Here is a 13,768-nt window from a genome sequence, read left to right on the forward strand (position 1 = left end):
GGTATACCTGTGCTTGGGCTTTTCTCACTACCCACCACTGTCCTGCATAGCTCAACTGTGGGCTCTTGTCTTGGGTAGTAGTTAGCAGGTGACTGTGTCATCGGCTCCTGGTTCTACTGCCCCTTGCTTAATCTAAACTACCAGTATCCAGAGTAAGCTTTCTAAATATGATCATGTAATTCTTCTATTGAACATATATTAATGGTACTCCCCTATGTGAGAATAACACCCCAGTTTACTCCCTACATGGCTCCAATCATATTAAACATTTTACCATACCCCCGCAATTGTTTTGCGTACCCTTCTCTGTCACTCCACCTTCCAGGAGATATCCACTCATCCTGTAAGTCTCGGGCTAGATGCCAGCCATGAAAGCCTGCTTACAGTCTTATACTACAATAAAGCTCCTCCCACATTGTTCCTAAATTCATAGCAATACATCAATTATTCCATAGTTAATATAGTTTAAATTTGTCCCAACTAGAGTCCAGAAGAAAAACTCTCAGTATTAATTGTACATTTACTTAAAATTGATAAGTTCAAAGAATGATTAAAAATTCATATTTCACTAAGAATCAAGTCTTAGGAAATGGACTGGCTAACATGTGTTTTGTGCTGGTTAGTTTTTGTCCCAACAAAACTAGGGTCATCTGAGGAAAGGGAACTGCCTCCTCCAAACTGGCCTGTATGCATGTTGGTGGGGGCGTTTTTTGATTAATGATTGATGTAAGAGAGCCTAGTCCACTGGGCAGGTGGTCCTGGGTTGTGTAAAAACCAAGCTGAGCAAGCCATGGGGATTAAAACAATAAGCAGCACTTCTCCATGGTCACTTGCTTCAGTTTCTGCCCTAACGTCCTCAGACCTGGGAGTTATAACATGAAATAAACCCTGTTCTCTCCAAGTTGGTTTTGGTTAGTATTTATCACAACAAAAGAAAACAAACTAGGATGTCTATTTTCTGAGATTCCGCACATAAGTGTTAATGAACATAGTAAAACATGACAAGTAAGTAAGGTACATAATAGATCCATTGATTTCCAAGTTACTGTGCAGGAACTGGGTTGATATGAAAATGACTAATGCCCATTGCTTGATGTGGCTTTATTTTCGCCTCTGAGCCCTAAATTGCTGGCCTCGGTGGTGTATTCTTCCATGTACTCTGACTAAATGGTGCCTCAAATATATCTCAAACCCTTAATGCATGAAAACAAAAGTATGACATCTCATTAATATTAATATTTCACACCAGTGCAGTAGTAAAACAATAAAAAAGACTTCTAGCAATTTTATTATTTTGATACCATTAAATTTCCAAAACTTTTAACCTTAACTCAAGGTGACAAAAAGTAGCAAAAATCAAATGAAAATTATTTTCTAGTCCTGTAATTGTTTAGAAGTGATAGAAAGTGAATGAACACACACACACTTCATTTGGCTTTAATAAGTTTCTTCTGGCCTACACAGAACTCCAAAGGAGATTGCCTTCAAAAGAGTATAGCACTTTGAAGCCAATCTTGACTTCTTACATATTAATTAAACTTCTCAGAAAGCAGCTTAGTTTGAATTTAGCATATTATAGAACAAATGTGAAACACCAACTAAAACAGAAGGTCAAAATTCTGAAAAGCTGATTTGATTTTCTTCTCAGGAGGCCGCTGTACTAAAGCTGAATGACTTACATAAATACCTTTGGCATTTGCTGGATCCTGTTCCTAAACACAATGTTCATATTTCATCTATAATAAGAAAAGCATCTCAGAGATTTGCAAGGCACTAGTTTGGTGTCTTGAGTAAAGGGAGACTGGCAGAGTCAGCTTAATTCATAATGGAAAGTTGTGAGTGGGGAGCTTGGGCTGATGGCAGCTGCTGCTGGGAGGAGGCCACAGCTGTACTGACTTGCACATGAGACTCTGCCACTTGCCCACAGAGCTGAGGTCAAAGTATACACAGGACAGAGCTCAGAATGCTATCACAATCCTGAGGGGCTTCCCAAAGACCATAATAGTTTATGGCTTTCGTCATAAATGAAACTATACTTAAATAATATTGCTGCTTCAACTCTTCATATTTAGATATCAGGAACGTGGTCTAGTTCACACTAAATGAGATGGAATTTGCTGAAATTTATACAACTTAGACTCCAACTGCTACAGTCAAAAGTCAACATATGACCTCAAACTTATGACTGCAGTCTTTCAGTTTGTTTTTTCTCCTGTTTTTAAAGCTAGCTCTCACCACACACATCTCTGTGGGATTAAATATTGTCTCAAACCCATTCACACCACATAAAACATCTCTTTGCCTTTCTTGTTTAGTCAAATTGAGAGCCATGCTTATAGTTTTAGAAAGAATGGCTGCCGCAACCTCAGAGTCTGGCTAACAGTGTGCCATTGATTAAAGCCCAAAATAAATTTTCACTAAATTTTTATTTGATTACCTCTACTTCTGTATCAAAACACATGTCTATATCACTGGCTCAGAGTTTCCTTATAAGCCAAGATTTGGTTTTCCTAATAAGCCAAGACATAGGTTTTGAAAGAAGGACCCTTAGAATCAAGACAGCCTAACAAAGGTATGAGAAGGCCCTCCTAGCAGTATGTTCTTGAGTTGTGTGCAATGGCTTGTTAAATAGTAGTTGAGTGATGTAACATCAGGTCTGAGGGACAGAATTGTCACAGTAGTTTCTCTGTGTCCCTGAGTTATGCCTCCCAGCTCTCCAGCAGTTAAAACTCACTCCTGGCTCGGGGGCAGGACAGAACTGTGCCTGAGAGGTCATCTTTCTGGTTTCAACTGTTCTCTCTACCCACCCACAGTCCTAGAATTCTGGGGACAGCTTCAGGGCCCTGATATGGAGAAGGCCATGTCTGGCATTAAACACTCCATAGACAAATAAGTGGGAAGAAGTTAGGGCCAGCTCCTTTTTGCCTCCCACAGAAATGGGCATTTTTTGGTAAAGAGAACTATATCTTCTAAAATTGCTTATTTTCCTTGCCAATTGCCTGTGGCCCATGTGTTGACTCCATAGAGAAAAGAGGCTGGAAATGGGGTCTTCTTGTGTGTGTGATGCTGAGAATCAAATTTATGGCCTTATGTCTGTTAGGCAAGTGCTATATACTGAGCAACTTTCTCAGCCTCATGGAGCAGGTTGGCACTCATAACTGTGCACACAGAGTCTGGCTTGGCAGAGAGTACATAGGTATAATGATGTAAAGAACACTGGCAGACAGGCAAGGATAATACCCCATGCCCTGTTCAGCAGAACAACCCCATGTATAATCTGTTGAGTAGCCTTTTCCTTGTTAGTTTTAAAATCATTAGAATTCCTTTCCATGCAAAAACTAAGAATGAGTTAGACTTCCAATGGCAGAATCATCATCATCATCAACAACAATAACAACAACAACAAAAAGTACATAAACTTACAAAAGTTGCATAAAATTGCTCTTATTAAAAATAAGACTTGAGATGGTATCAGGCCAAGATCCTGCAGGCTGAAACAGGAGGATTACTAGGTGGGCTGTCTTACAAACACTAAGTAACAGAAAGCCCACTAAGCTAGCAAAGCAACAACCACAAAACAACCAACCAAATATCCACAAAACAACCAACCAAAAACCAACCAAAAAACCCACAAATCAACCAACCAAAAAAACAAGATCCAATAATAACACCACCCCCGCAAACAAAACAAAACAAAAAACCCAAAACAACAACAACAACAACAACAACAAAAACCAACAAGGGGAACACAAAATTTTCATTTTGACTCTCAAAAGAGAAAGAATATTCTTCTTCTAATAGAATTTGAGAATTTCAGTGCCTTGACTTTCCATAACAACTTGGCATAGAATAAGGATTCCCCCCCCAAAAAAAATCAGTTTAGACCTGCAGCACATACTGACACAATTACCCACAAATGAAGTGTGAATTAAATGAAATATTTTTATAAAGGATTGATCAATCTAGCCAACTTCATGTATTATGCTCAGATATGATTCAGTTTAAGAAGATGGCCCAGAGAAAGGAGCATAAACTTAAAAAACTTAAAAAAAAATAATAAAGACAGCTGAATACTCAGGTAGCATTGACTCTTAGGAAGCAACATGCAACATGCTGTCTTACTCTGATTTACTACATATTTTGGTATTGTCAAATGCACAGAATGAACCAATGTTATTATCATCACTATGCATTGAATTCCTGGAGGTTGTGAATCTGTAGAGAAATTAGTTTATTATTGGACCAGCTCAACCTTCATTGAGAATGGTAATATCTTGTCAACCAACAATTTTGGTCCCTAGCCATACCCTGTGATCCCGTTTGTTTCATGAGGAAAAGGGACAGGACGAAAAGAGAAAGATACAAGAAGGAACTGCAGCAGGAAGCCCTAAGAGAATGGTCACTAAGTGTTGGTAGTATGTCAGTCAGAGGTATAGTTAGAGATCTTGGAAAAGCCTCATTGCTATCTCTGAAAGAGGGGGTTGCCCTGCATAAGATATCACAGCCCTTCAAGCTCTGGGGTTGCCATCTTTAGTCTTTTCTATACAAACTGATTTCTATCACACAAGGCCAATGTTATAAGAGATCTCAGGTATAATGAATGGTCAAAAGTGAGTCAAAAGTGTGCCCAACTGGTCAGGTCCCATCAAAGGGTAAACACGGGTGAAGGAAAGAAATGGAACCTAGGTTTGGATGCTGGCATGGTTCTCGCTGATTTGAAAGTCTCTCAGAGGGTATGCTCATCTACATAGCAGGGAGGCTGAGGTCAGCAGTTGGCATGGAAGCTTAGAATGGCTAGGCATGCTCATGTCTTGAAATAATCACAGCTGCTCTCTATCTATTTAACATTTCGAAAGCAACCAAGTGAGACTCGTGTTAGTCGCTGATGATGAATTTTAACCCAATCAAGACGAGAAAAAAAAAAAAAGTCAGTTTTTATAATACTTTTGAATCAGAGCAGAAACCTGAGGAAAAGTTTTATGGGTCAACAAATTATCAGCATCCTTTATAGTTTTGACTTTAAATTACGAAAAATAAAAGCATTTGCTTATGTGTGTATATGTGGGGATGTGTGTGAAAGTCAGAGGACAGCTTGCAGGAGTTGGTTCTCTCCTCCCATCATGTGGGGCCGGGGATTCAGATACTCAGGTTATCAGGCTTAGTGGTCAGTACCTTTACCCACTAGGCTATCTCTCAGGCTCTACTTTTGACTTTTAAAAGGACTAATGGGCTAGTAAGCCAGCTACCTTCATATTGCCTATCTATTCTGGGCTGTTTATGATTTACCTATGTCATGAACCTTAAACTCAACCATTCCAAGGGAAATGTCAGTCCAAATGTAACTATTTCATGGGAAATGTCCATCTGTTAGCTACTTTTACCAAAAATAATGCCAAACGTCTATACTGAAGTATCTATTGCATCCAGGAACGGCACTGAAAAATGAAAGAAGATATAAGCATTTAGTTGAGTGCTTTTAGTTTTAAGTTTTGTCTAATTTGCCATCTAAATACCATCTTTATGTTGTGGCAAAGCAAAAATAGTTCACACAACTCCAGTCATCTTCATTTTTTTTTTTAGTGCCCAGTCCAATCCTATGAACTACAGGCATGTCACTGCACAGATGTCTTGAACTGACGCATTTCACACGTCCTCAACTACAGACCTTTAGGCAGTGACTCCTCAGCTCACCACTTCCTGACAGCTATCATTTTGATGGTCTAAGTAGGATTTATCCTTATGCCACTAGATTATTTCACTTAGAATAATGAATTGAATATTTTTTAAAATGCTCAATGAAATCTCAGCTGCTGAAAGTATAAGGTTTAAAGATGCCTGGACCACTAACTATATGATACAATGTCCCCAAACTATATGCTATTCTCTCCAAGTCTTTCAAGAGAGAATGTGGCTCTGACTTGGGGAAATATTTTATGATGTCAGAATGAGCACAGATAGTCTCAGTATGCAAGCATGCTCACTTCAGTTAGGTGGTCTCCTCTAATATAAACAAATCATAAAAACCAACGCTTAGAATACATTATTTGCAGGAGTGTTTATTTCCCATCCACTAAGCCTAAACTCTTGCTTATAGTGTGTCACTAACTTGTAAGGATAGTGTGAAATGGAAGACTGCAGGAACGCCTTAGGCCAGTTAGAGATAGGGCCTAGTAAGCAAAGGGTACAGTGTTAGCTACAAAAGGGAACTGAGGGCCAGTGAGACTGCGTGAGTCAAGCAGCCTGAAATGCACACAGATCTAGGGCTTAGCAAAGAAAACGGTTATACTAGAGGATGCTCAGGAGAGAGGGCAGCAGAAATCCTGCATGGAAGTTTCAGTTGAGAAAAACCATGAGGGTTAAGAAGTGACTCCTTTCCACTTTCTGATTAGTGTTTCAGATACAGATACAACAGTACTCCTAAAACAGGAGTATTCAAAACAAAACAAAACAAATTGAGAATTCTGGAAGGATTGCTCTGAACTGTTATGAAGCTACTTTTTTTTTTTTTTTGCATTAAAAGTTCAAATACTGGGGCTGGGGAGATGGCTTCGTGGTTAGGAATGTGTGCTACTCTGGTAGAGGACCAGAGTGTGGTTTCCAGCACCCACACAGTAGCTCACACCTGCTTATTGCTCCATCTTTAGGGCTCCAGACATCCTCTTCTGACCTTGAGGGGAACCATAGTGGTACACACACCTCTGTGCAGGCACAGGCACATAAATAAATCTTTAAAGTTTCCTTAAGGTTCAATCAAAAGGGGCGGGTTACTCAGTGAATATTAAATGCAGAATATTATACTCAGTACTACCAATACAGACCCTGATGTGCTGAATTGTGTGCTTTCAGAGGAAGATTTACTAAAACAGATAAGTATTACTGAGGCAGAATCAGGAGTTTTAAATATTGTATGCCAAATTTATGACTGAAGCCATATATAACAGTGGCCAGTCTTAACCTGTAAAACTAAAAACTCCAAGCAAAACCACGCCTTCTTTCCCGTCTAACTGATAGTACCTATCCTTTAAAAACCTCTATCCCTACCAGGGACTCGGTGTTTTGGTGCCGAGCTGCTGAGCCTGGTTTCTAGAGTAAAACTGAAAACACAAAACTCACCTATGCCCATGTGCATCTCTTTGTCAATCTCCTATTGACCCGTTTTCTCTTGCTTATGCCAGCCCTCCTCTCAACTGCTCTACTTTCTCCAACCTTGGCACAGTAAGAAGCCCATCTGTCCATGTCAAGTTCTCTCCAGCCCTTTCCTTTTAATACACAAGTGATCTAATCTTTCCTGCCCAGACTGGGACAATCCTTCACAGCCGTGGTCTCCTGGTCTGTTCCCGAGAAGGGACTCTGGCTTTCGACATGCGTCTTGTCGCTCTCTGTGTTTGCCTCACTTAGACCCCCTTGTATCTTTCTGATTTCACCTAGAAAGCTTCAGTAAACAGAATTCTTATTTCATAAATTAGAATAATCTTATTGGACAGTTGTAAATATGTTCAACTTAATATCGTTATAAAGATATATCATTTGTATTGTAGATATGTTTGTACATAAAGGGATATTTTCTTTTTATACACACAGAGCAGTGAGTATTTCAGAGGCCCCTTTTAAAATAGGTTGTTAAATATTAGGGACATAATTTAGAAGAAGAAAGGTGCCCCATGTGCCTTAAGCAGTTTTTGAAAATGGTTTCTCTTGGAGTCTTCTTCCCCTCTACCCCCAAGTGTACTGGGAACCTACTCGGTGATGCCATCAGACAAAAACTGCAGTGTTTTGTTTTGTTTAAAAAAAAAAATTCATCCCTACTTTATGTCAAACTACCAGCTCTATATTTACATACCTTGAGTTTGCTATTTCCACTTTGGTTCTGGCCATGGCTGCCGCCCTTTGTGCACCTTCAATTGCTCTATCCACCTTCTCTCTAGTTTTTGTATTTCTTATTGGTATAAGCTGCTTCCTTATCCCACGGACCAGGATATTATTTTTGTATTTTCCCTCTTCTTTGGAGCCATCAGGAAACACAGTGCAGCCGTACCCATGCCTCTTGTTATTGGCCCACTCGCCTTCGTACTTCATGCCATTGGAGCGTTCGCTGATGCCGAAGCCATTGCGCTTATCGTTCTTCCACTCGCCCATGTAGGTTTCCGTGGTAGTGGCATCCACGTGATCTTCCACGGGGCAAAAATCACAGTCGACGTCACCAAAGCTGATGGTGGAGTTGGCATCGCTAGAACTGATTCTGCTCATGGCTGCATCACTGCGGACCGAGCTGCGCTTGCTGGAGATGGAAGACTTGGATTCGGACTTGCGGAGTTTCATGCTGCCGAGAAGGGAACCCCGACGGAAGAGGCCGCCCTTCTTCTTGCCCAGTTCCGTGTCCGCATGGAAGTTGAGCACGAAGCCACCTCTTGTTCCAGCCGGGCTGTCTGCAGCTGCGGCTGCAGCTTCATGCAGCACGCTGCCGTTGCTCTGCTCACTGCGCAGCGAGGCCAGGGAAGTGCGCAGCGGGGAACGGATCACTGTGGCCATGCCATAGGGCACACTCTGGCGGACACCGTAGCCATGCCGCATGCCTCCAGCCCACTGGCCCTGGTAGGTACCTTCGAGAAAGAAGATCAACATAGTGTGAGTCTTCAGGGACCACATTTGTATACTGAGAATATAGTACCCTGGGCAGGAAGGACCAGGGTCAAATTTAATACACAATTTAATCTACTTCTGAATGGCTACTTGGTGACTTTGACTCTCATGGCTTTAATGAATACGTTTTCCTGATAGTCTGACTTCTGCTTTTTATTTAAAATTTTTTATGAACGATAGGCATGCACAGGAATCACTGTTTGGTGTGGTAAGTGGATTAAACCAAGGACCTATACACTAGGCTAATGCTCTATCAGTGAATTACACCCTCAGAGCTGTGAACCATTTTCTTTTCTAATACAAAAGGAGTGATCATTAGAAATCATCTTTTCTTGTCTGAAAGCATCAAAGTAAGGCACTGCCACAGCAGGAAAAAAAATTCTAGTCATGGTTTCAAATATTTAGCTGAAAAAAAAATGGCTTTTAGGTCTATGCCCAGGTATACATTCTAAAACGCACATAGGTTTAACATTAAAAACAGTGATCAGAATACTTGGGGTGTGGCTGTCCAACAAGATGTCCTGGCTTTTCCTACACTTAGGCAAGGCTAACCTGTTGAATACTAAGGATTGGTGGTGATGGTGGCGGGAGAGCGGGGGTAAAGATGTGGGGCATATTACTTGCTAAATCTGTTTTCTCCCAGGCATTATGCATCTCCCTAGTCTCTGCCAAACTGGAAGTATCTGAGGGCAGGAATTACTTTCAAAAGAGAACAAATGTCTCAGACTCATGGCTTATGTGTTCTGGGGTCTCTGGCTGTCTGAAGATGATGTTTAAAGAGCTTTAAAGAACTGACAGGATGGAAGAAATATTTCCAAATCTCAGAGGAATACTCAGCAACGTCCATTAAAATTCTGTTAACCCAGATCACTTTTTCTATGAATATTATACTTTTTAGGAATAAGATAAACCCTAAAAATAGTTTCAGAGTTCTTCTACTTAATAACCAAGATAAGTTTTAAAAAACAACCTGGTAGAGATTTTTAAATGCTCTTTGGAAGCAATGAAGGCTAAACTAAGGAGCTCAGAATTCTCAAAGTGAAGGCTATTTCCATTCAATTAAAGGCAAATTTTGCATCGTAGTGTGCCCCCAGAACAGCTATCTGGAAAAATTTCAAATGTGATTACTTTGTTGTTATTCCTAACAATTCCCAATGTCAAAGAAAATAAATCATGATTATAGAAGGTGATGACCTTGCTCTGTTTCTTATTATATGTTATAATTTACATTACCTTGCAGATTTCCAGTGACTAGGACACATTTTTTTTAATACAACCAGAGATAATGCTGTTGGGTACTATTATTTCTGAAGATGGTTCTTAGTATATAGTGCAGGCTGGCTTGGAACTCTCAGTCCTCCTGCCTTAAAAATGCAGGGATTACAAGTACACAGTACCACACCTGTCTAGTGCTATTCCTAAGTCAATTTCAAGACCCCCCTCTCTTTCTTCTCAGGCTGACATATTTACATTATAAAAAAACAACCACAGAGTAACAATGGGGATAACATGGTACTAAGGGGTCTGGTACCATGACTGCCATATCTTGAGTAGACCTGGAGTCTTAACTTCATGCCTATACATTTCTAAATAGGGTGGGGCACAGCTCTCAAAACAGGGCAAGATTGTTATATACAAACATGTCAGAAGCTGAGTGTGGAAGTATATGCCTGCAATCGTAGCACGTGGAAGACTAAGACAGAAGGCTACTGTGTATAGGTCAGTCTGGGCTACTCAGTTGAACCTCGTTTTAAAAAAAAATATTTGTGGCATTTTCCCCATGATAATAAGCTTCATACTGAATAAACACTGCTGCTTCAATAGAAAAAAAAGTTGTTATAAACTTTCAACTTTGACTTTTCCTAGATGAACCCTAAATAGTAGGATAAAAGTTATATAACCTTATACACAGAATAAAATGAACCACTGTCTTTAATATTTTGTGTTGTTAAAACTCCATATTTCTACCATTTTAACTTTTCCACAGAATAATTTTGCTAAAATAATTTGTAAAAGATGCTGTTTGGCCTAAGTAGTTATGCTTTTAAAGCACAACCATGATATTTTAATAAATCATAAATAGCGATGGAAAGTCATTGGCCACTTTTCCTCTGAAGGACAGCTCCAAAGTCAAGCCTGGCTTTACTTTCTCAAAAACCTGCTTGAACACTCAGGCTGCTTATAAAGAACAGCAAGGATTAGAAAGTTTAAATATCCTTGGAACTATCAAATAGAATGGGGGCAGGAAACAAAGGTACCAGTGCCCTTCCCTTCTGAGTGGTTACACTATCACAGTACTGAAGAAAATCCCTCCAGGACATGCTCAGCACCACTAGGAACCTGTTTGTTCAAAGTCTAAGCAGTTGGTCTGAAATTTTAAAGAGGTTTGGTTTAGTCAAGGAACCTAGAAAACAAGACCTATTTCTCTAGGAAGCAGGTGGGCTCCAAGTTCTTTTGTCCAAAAGGAGTAGTGACTTACTATTCTCTGTTCCTAAGACACAGGGCAAGTTTAACACACAAACAAATGTGTTTTGTTGTTGTTGTTTTCTTTCTTTTTTTTTTTTTTTCTTTTACTGCACAATATTGTTGAGAATAGCTTCTGGACCAAAATGAATTTTAGTCAAATTTGAACTACTGTGTGCCAAATTTAAGAATATGCTTCAAATTCTATAATCAACTATAAATCTAGTTTAGAAAACAATGGCTAGGACTGAGGATGTAGCTCTAGTGGTAGAGTGTGTTCTTGGCATTAATGAAGCCTTAGATTCCATCTCCACATGGTCCTGGCCCATAAACCTGGTCCTGGAAAGGTGGAGGCAGAATGCTTATAGTTCAGAGTCACACTTAGCTTAAAGCTAGCATGGGCTACAGTAACCCTGTCTCAAATACATAAATAGCCCAGTGGGTCTTCCTAGATATCTTCCATAGCTTTATAGTAGGTTTATCAGAATTTGTACAAAAGAATCTGGGCACCTGGACTTGAATTTCATGAATATGATGCATTTAGTTCTTAATATTTAGGGACTCTATTTCAGTGACACTTTACAAAGAAATCTCTAGTGAAATAAAGTGCGAGTTCTCACATGGAATTATTCCTTCCTTCCCTGCTGTCACTAAAAATATGTAGGAAGGGAGGCAGAATTAAGCTAACTCAGGAATAGAGAAGCTGCTATTCCTACTTGGACTAAAACCTCTGAATGAATTAATTGTATCTGTTTAGGCCATTGTTTTTAAATTATCGATTTTCTGATAAAAGGTGTTAACAGAAGGAAAACCAGTAAACTGACCAGCAAAGAGTAAGCATTCAAAAGTGACTTACATGTTTAACATTTTTTCTTGATTATAGCATACCAGGGTCTTGTTTGTTTGTTTGTTTGTTTTGTTTAAACTTTCAAAGTTGGTTTAAAACAGAAGGCAGATTATTCAGTTACTTGGAGATATATTTGGCCTTGTGCAAACAACAAAGACACATCGGCTTTTCTGTGCTCTCATGTTCTGATTACTAAGCATAACAAATACCCTAAAGTCACCAAGTTTCATTTAATGAGTTTTAACTTTTAAAGAAAGTCTATATTGTAATTAAACTACAATAAAATAAGTCTATCTTATAATCTTTAAAATAAGGGCTTTAAAATGATCATATTAAAAAAAAAACAACTAAATTTTTACGGTTGAACACAGTATTTTGTTATATCAGAGCTAAGGCTTCCAATAAAATCCAGAAACAATATTTGTAAGGCTGTCAACCAAGGCATATTGTGGTTCTGAAGAGTAAATGGCCCTGTTAAACTATCAAGGCACTCAGGGCTCAGCCCAAAGAAAAGTACTAAGATCTCCCCCCTCCCACCCCCCCCCCCCAATCCATGAGAACCATATCCTTATTTATACTGCAGGGCCAAATGGTATTAAAAAAAAAAAAAGCAAATCCTACCATTCTGCTGTTTTGCATTTGAAACACAGCCCAAGTGTTCTGAGCAAGTGAAGTGTACAAATTGTATAAGCTTTTATATAAGCAATAGCATAACGGAATTTCAGTGGGCTGGAGAAACTTTTAATTGGATCCCTTTAATATCCTCCAACTCTGAAGCAGCTTAATTTCAAAAGGTGACATCCTATAATCCTTTTCAATTAAATATGACTATGTTTATTATCAGAAAATAGTCTTTGCCCAAACATAGCCCTATTCATCTCTCCCAGCTTTGTCTTTAAAAAAATTAATCAACTTTTGACCCCTGTTTCACTAATGTATGCTTTCTTAGCGGAAAAAAAAAAAAATGAACCCGTTCCTATAACATACAGAAATTATAAGGCAAACATTGTTAAATCACAACCAGGCTTACTTTTTAGGCCACACCCCTAATGTATATCCAGGATATAGCATACTCTTTAACCTTTTTAAATATTTAATGGAAACTCCGTCCATTTTTCCTAAAGCATTTTCTCAAGATCTCCAGGTCAGCAAAGATTACAGTTCTTCTGATTCAAAAGTACTTTAAGGAGCCAAGTGAAAGTTAGGGAGAAAATTAGGAATGCCGCTTGCTTTGGGCAGTTGCTCTGCTGCCTGTAACTAGGACTCTAGAAAATACACCCTCAATAAGGTCCAATTCCCCAACATCCTACTTATGGGGTTCTGGCTTCTATCTTTAGGCTAACTGGAGGGCCAGAAGCGAAATACGAGACTCTACGTGAAACCAAACCGCGCGGCGGTCAGCACCGACCGGCAGCCACACAGCTCAAGACGTCCCTCTAACTCCTCCGGAGTGGCGATTTCAAACCCGGCCTGGAGAGGGAGGGATCAGGAATGTAATGTGACAGGCTCAAGTGACAGTGTCCTCTCTCCTGCCCAGCCCTCCCGGGGCAGCGCGGCTCTGGGCCCCGGCCAGGTACCTGCACGCCTAACTCCCGGGGTATGGACAGCCTACCCGCCCGGGGAGCCGCAGACACTTGCGACCCAGCCGCGAGACCAAGTGGTCTCCCTCGAAATGGGGAGGAGGGCGAGAGGGAGGGTAGACTCCCCAGATGTTTTGGCGGGTTTCCGGACACGTGCGTCTCGCGTCCTCCCCACGTCCCCGAAGCCAGGGAAGAGCCCACCGCGTCAGCCCTCGGAGACTCCCGAGATGCCGCTCAC

At 40.1% G+C, this 13,768-nt stretch overlaps 1 protein-coding gene across 6 annotated transcripts in view; it reads right to left on the minus strand.

The window, feature by feature from the left end:
* The window catches only part of Jph1 (junctophilin 1), a 155,819-nt gene that overhangs the window by 141,354 nt on the left and 697 nt on the right, over positions 1-13,768 (minus strand). For all 6 annotated transcript variants that reach the window (XR_001785237.2, XM_011238399.3, NM_020604.2 and 3 more), the window contains exon 2: positions 7,841-8,600. Coding sequence is in view for 5 of the 6 variants with exons in the window: in XM_011238399.3 (XP_011236701.1) it covers positions 7,841-8,600 (760 nt within the window). In the remaining variant the exon portion in view is untranslated. The remainder of the gene's footprint in view (positions 1-7,840; positions 8,601-13,768) is intronic.

Source organism: Mus musculus, chromosome 1 (genome assembly GCF_000001635.26).
Source record: "Mus musculus strain C57BL/6J chromosome 1, GRCm38.p6 C57BL/6J".
In the NCBI taxonomy this organism is placed as follows: domain Eukaryota; kingdom Metazoa; phylum Chordata; class Mammalia; order Rodentia; family Muridae; genus Mus; species Mus musculus.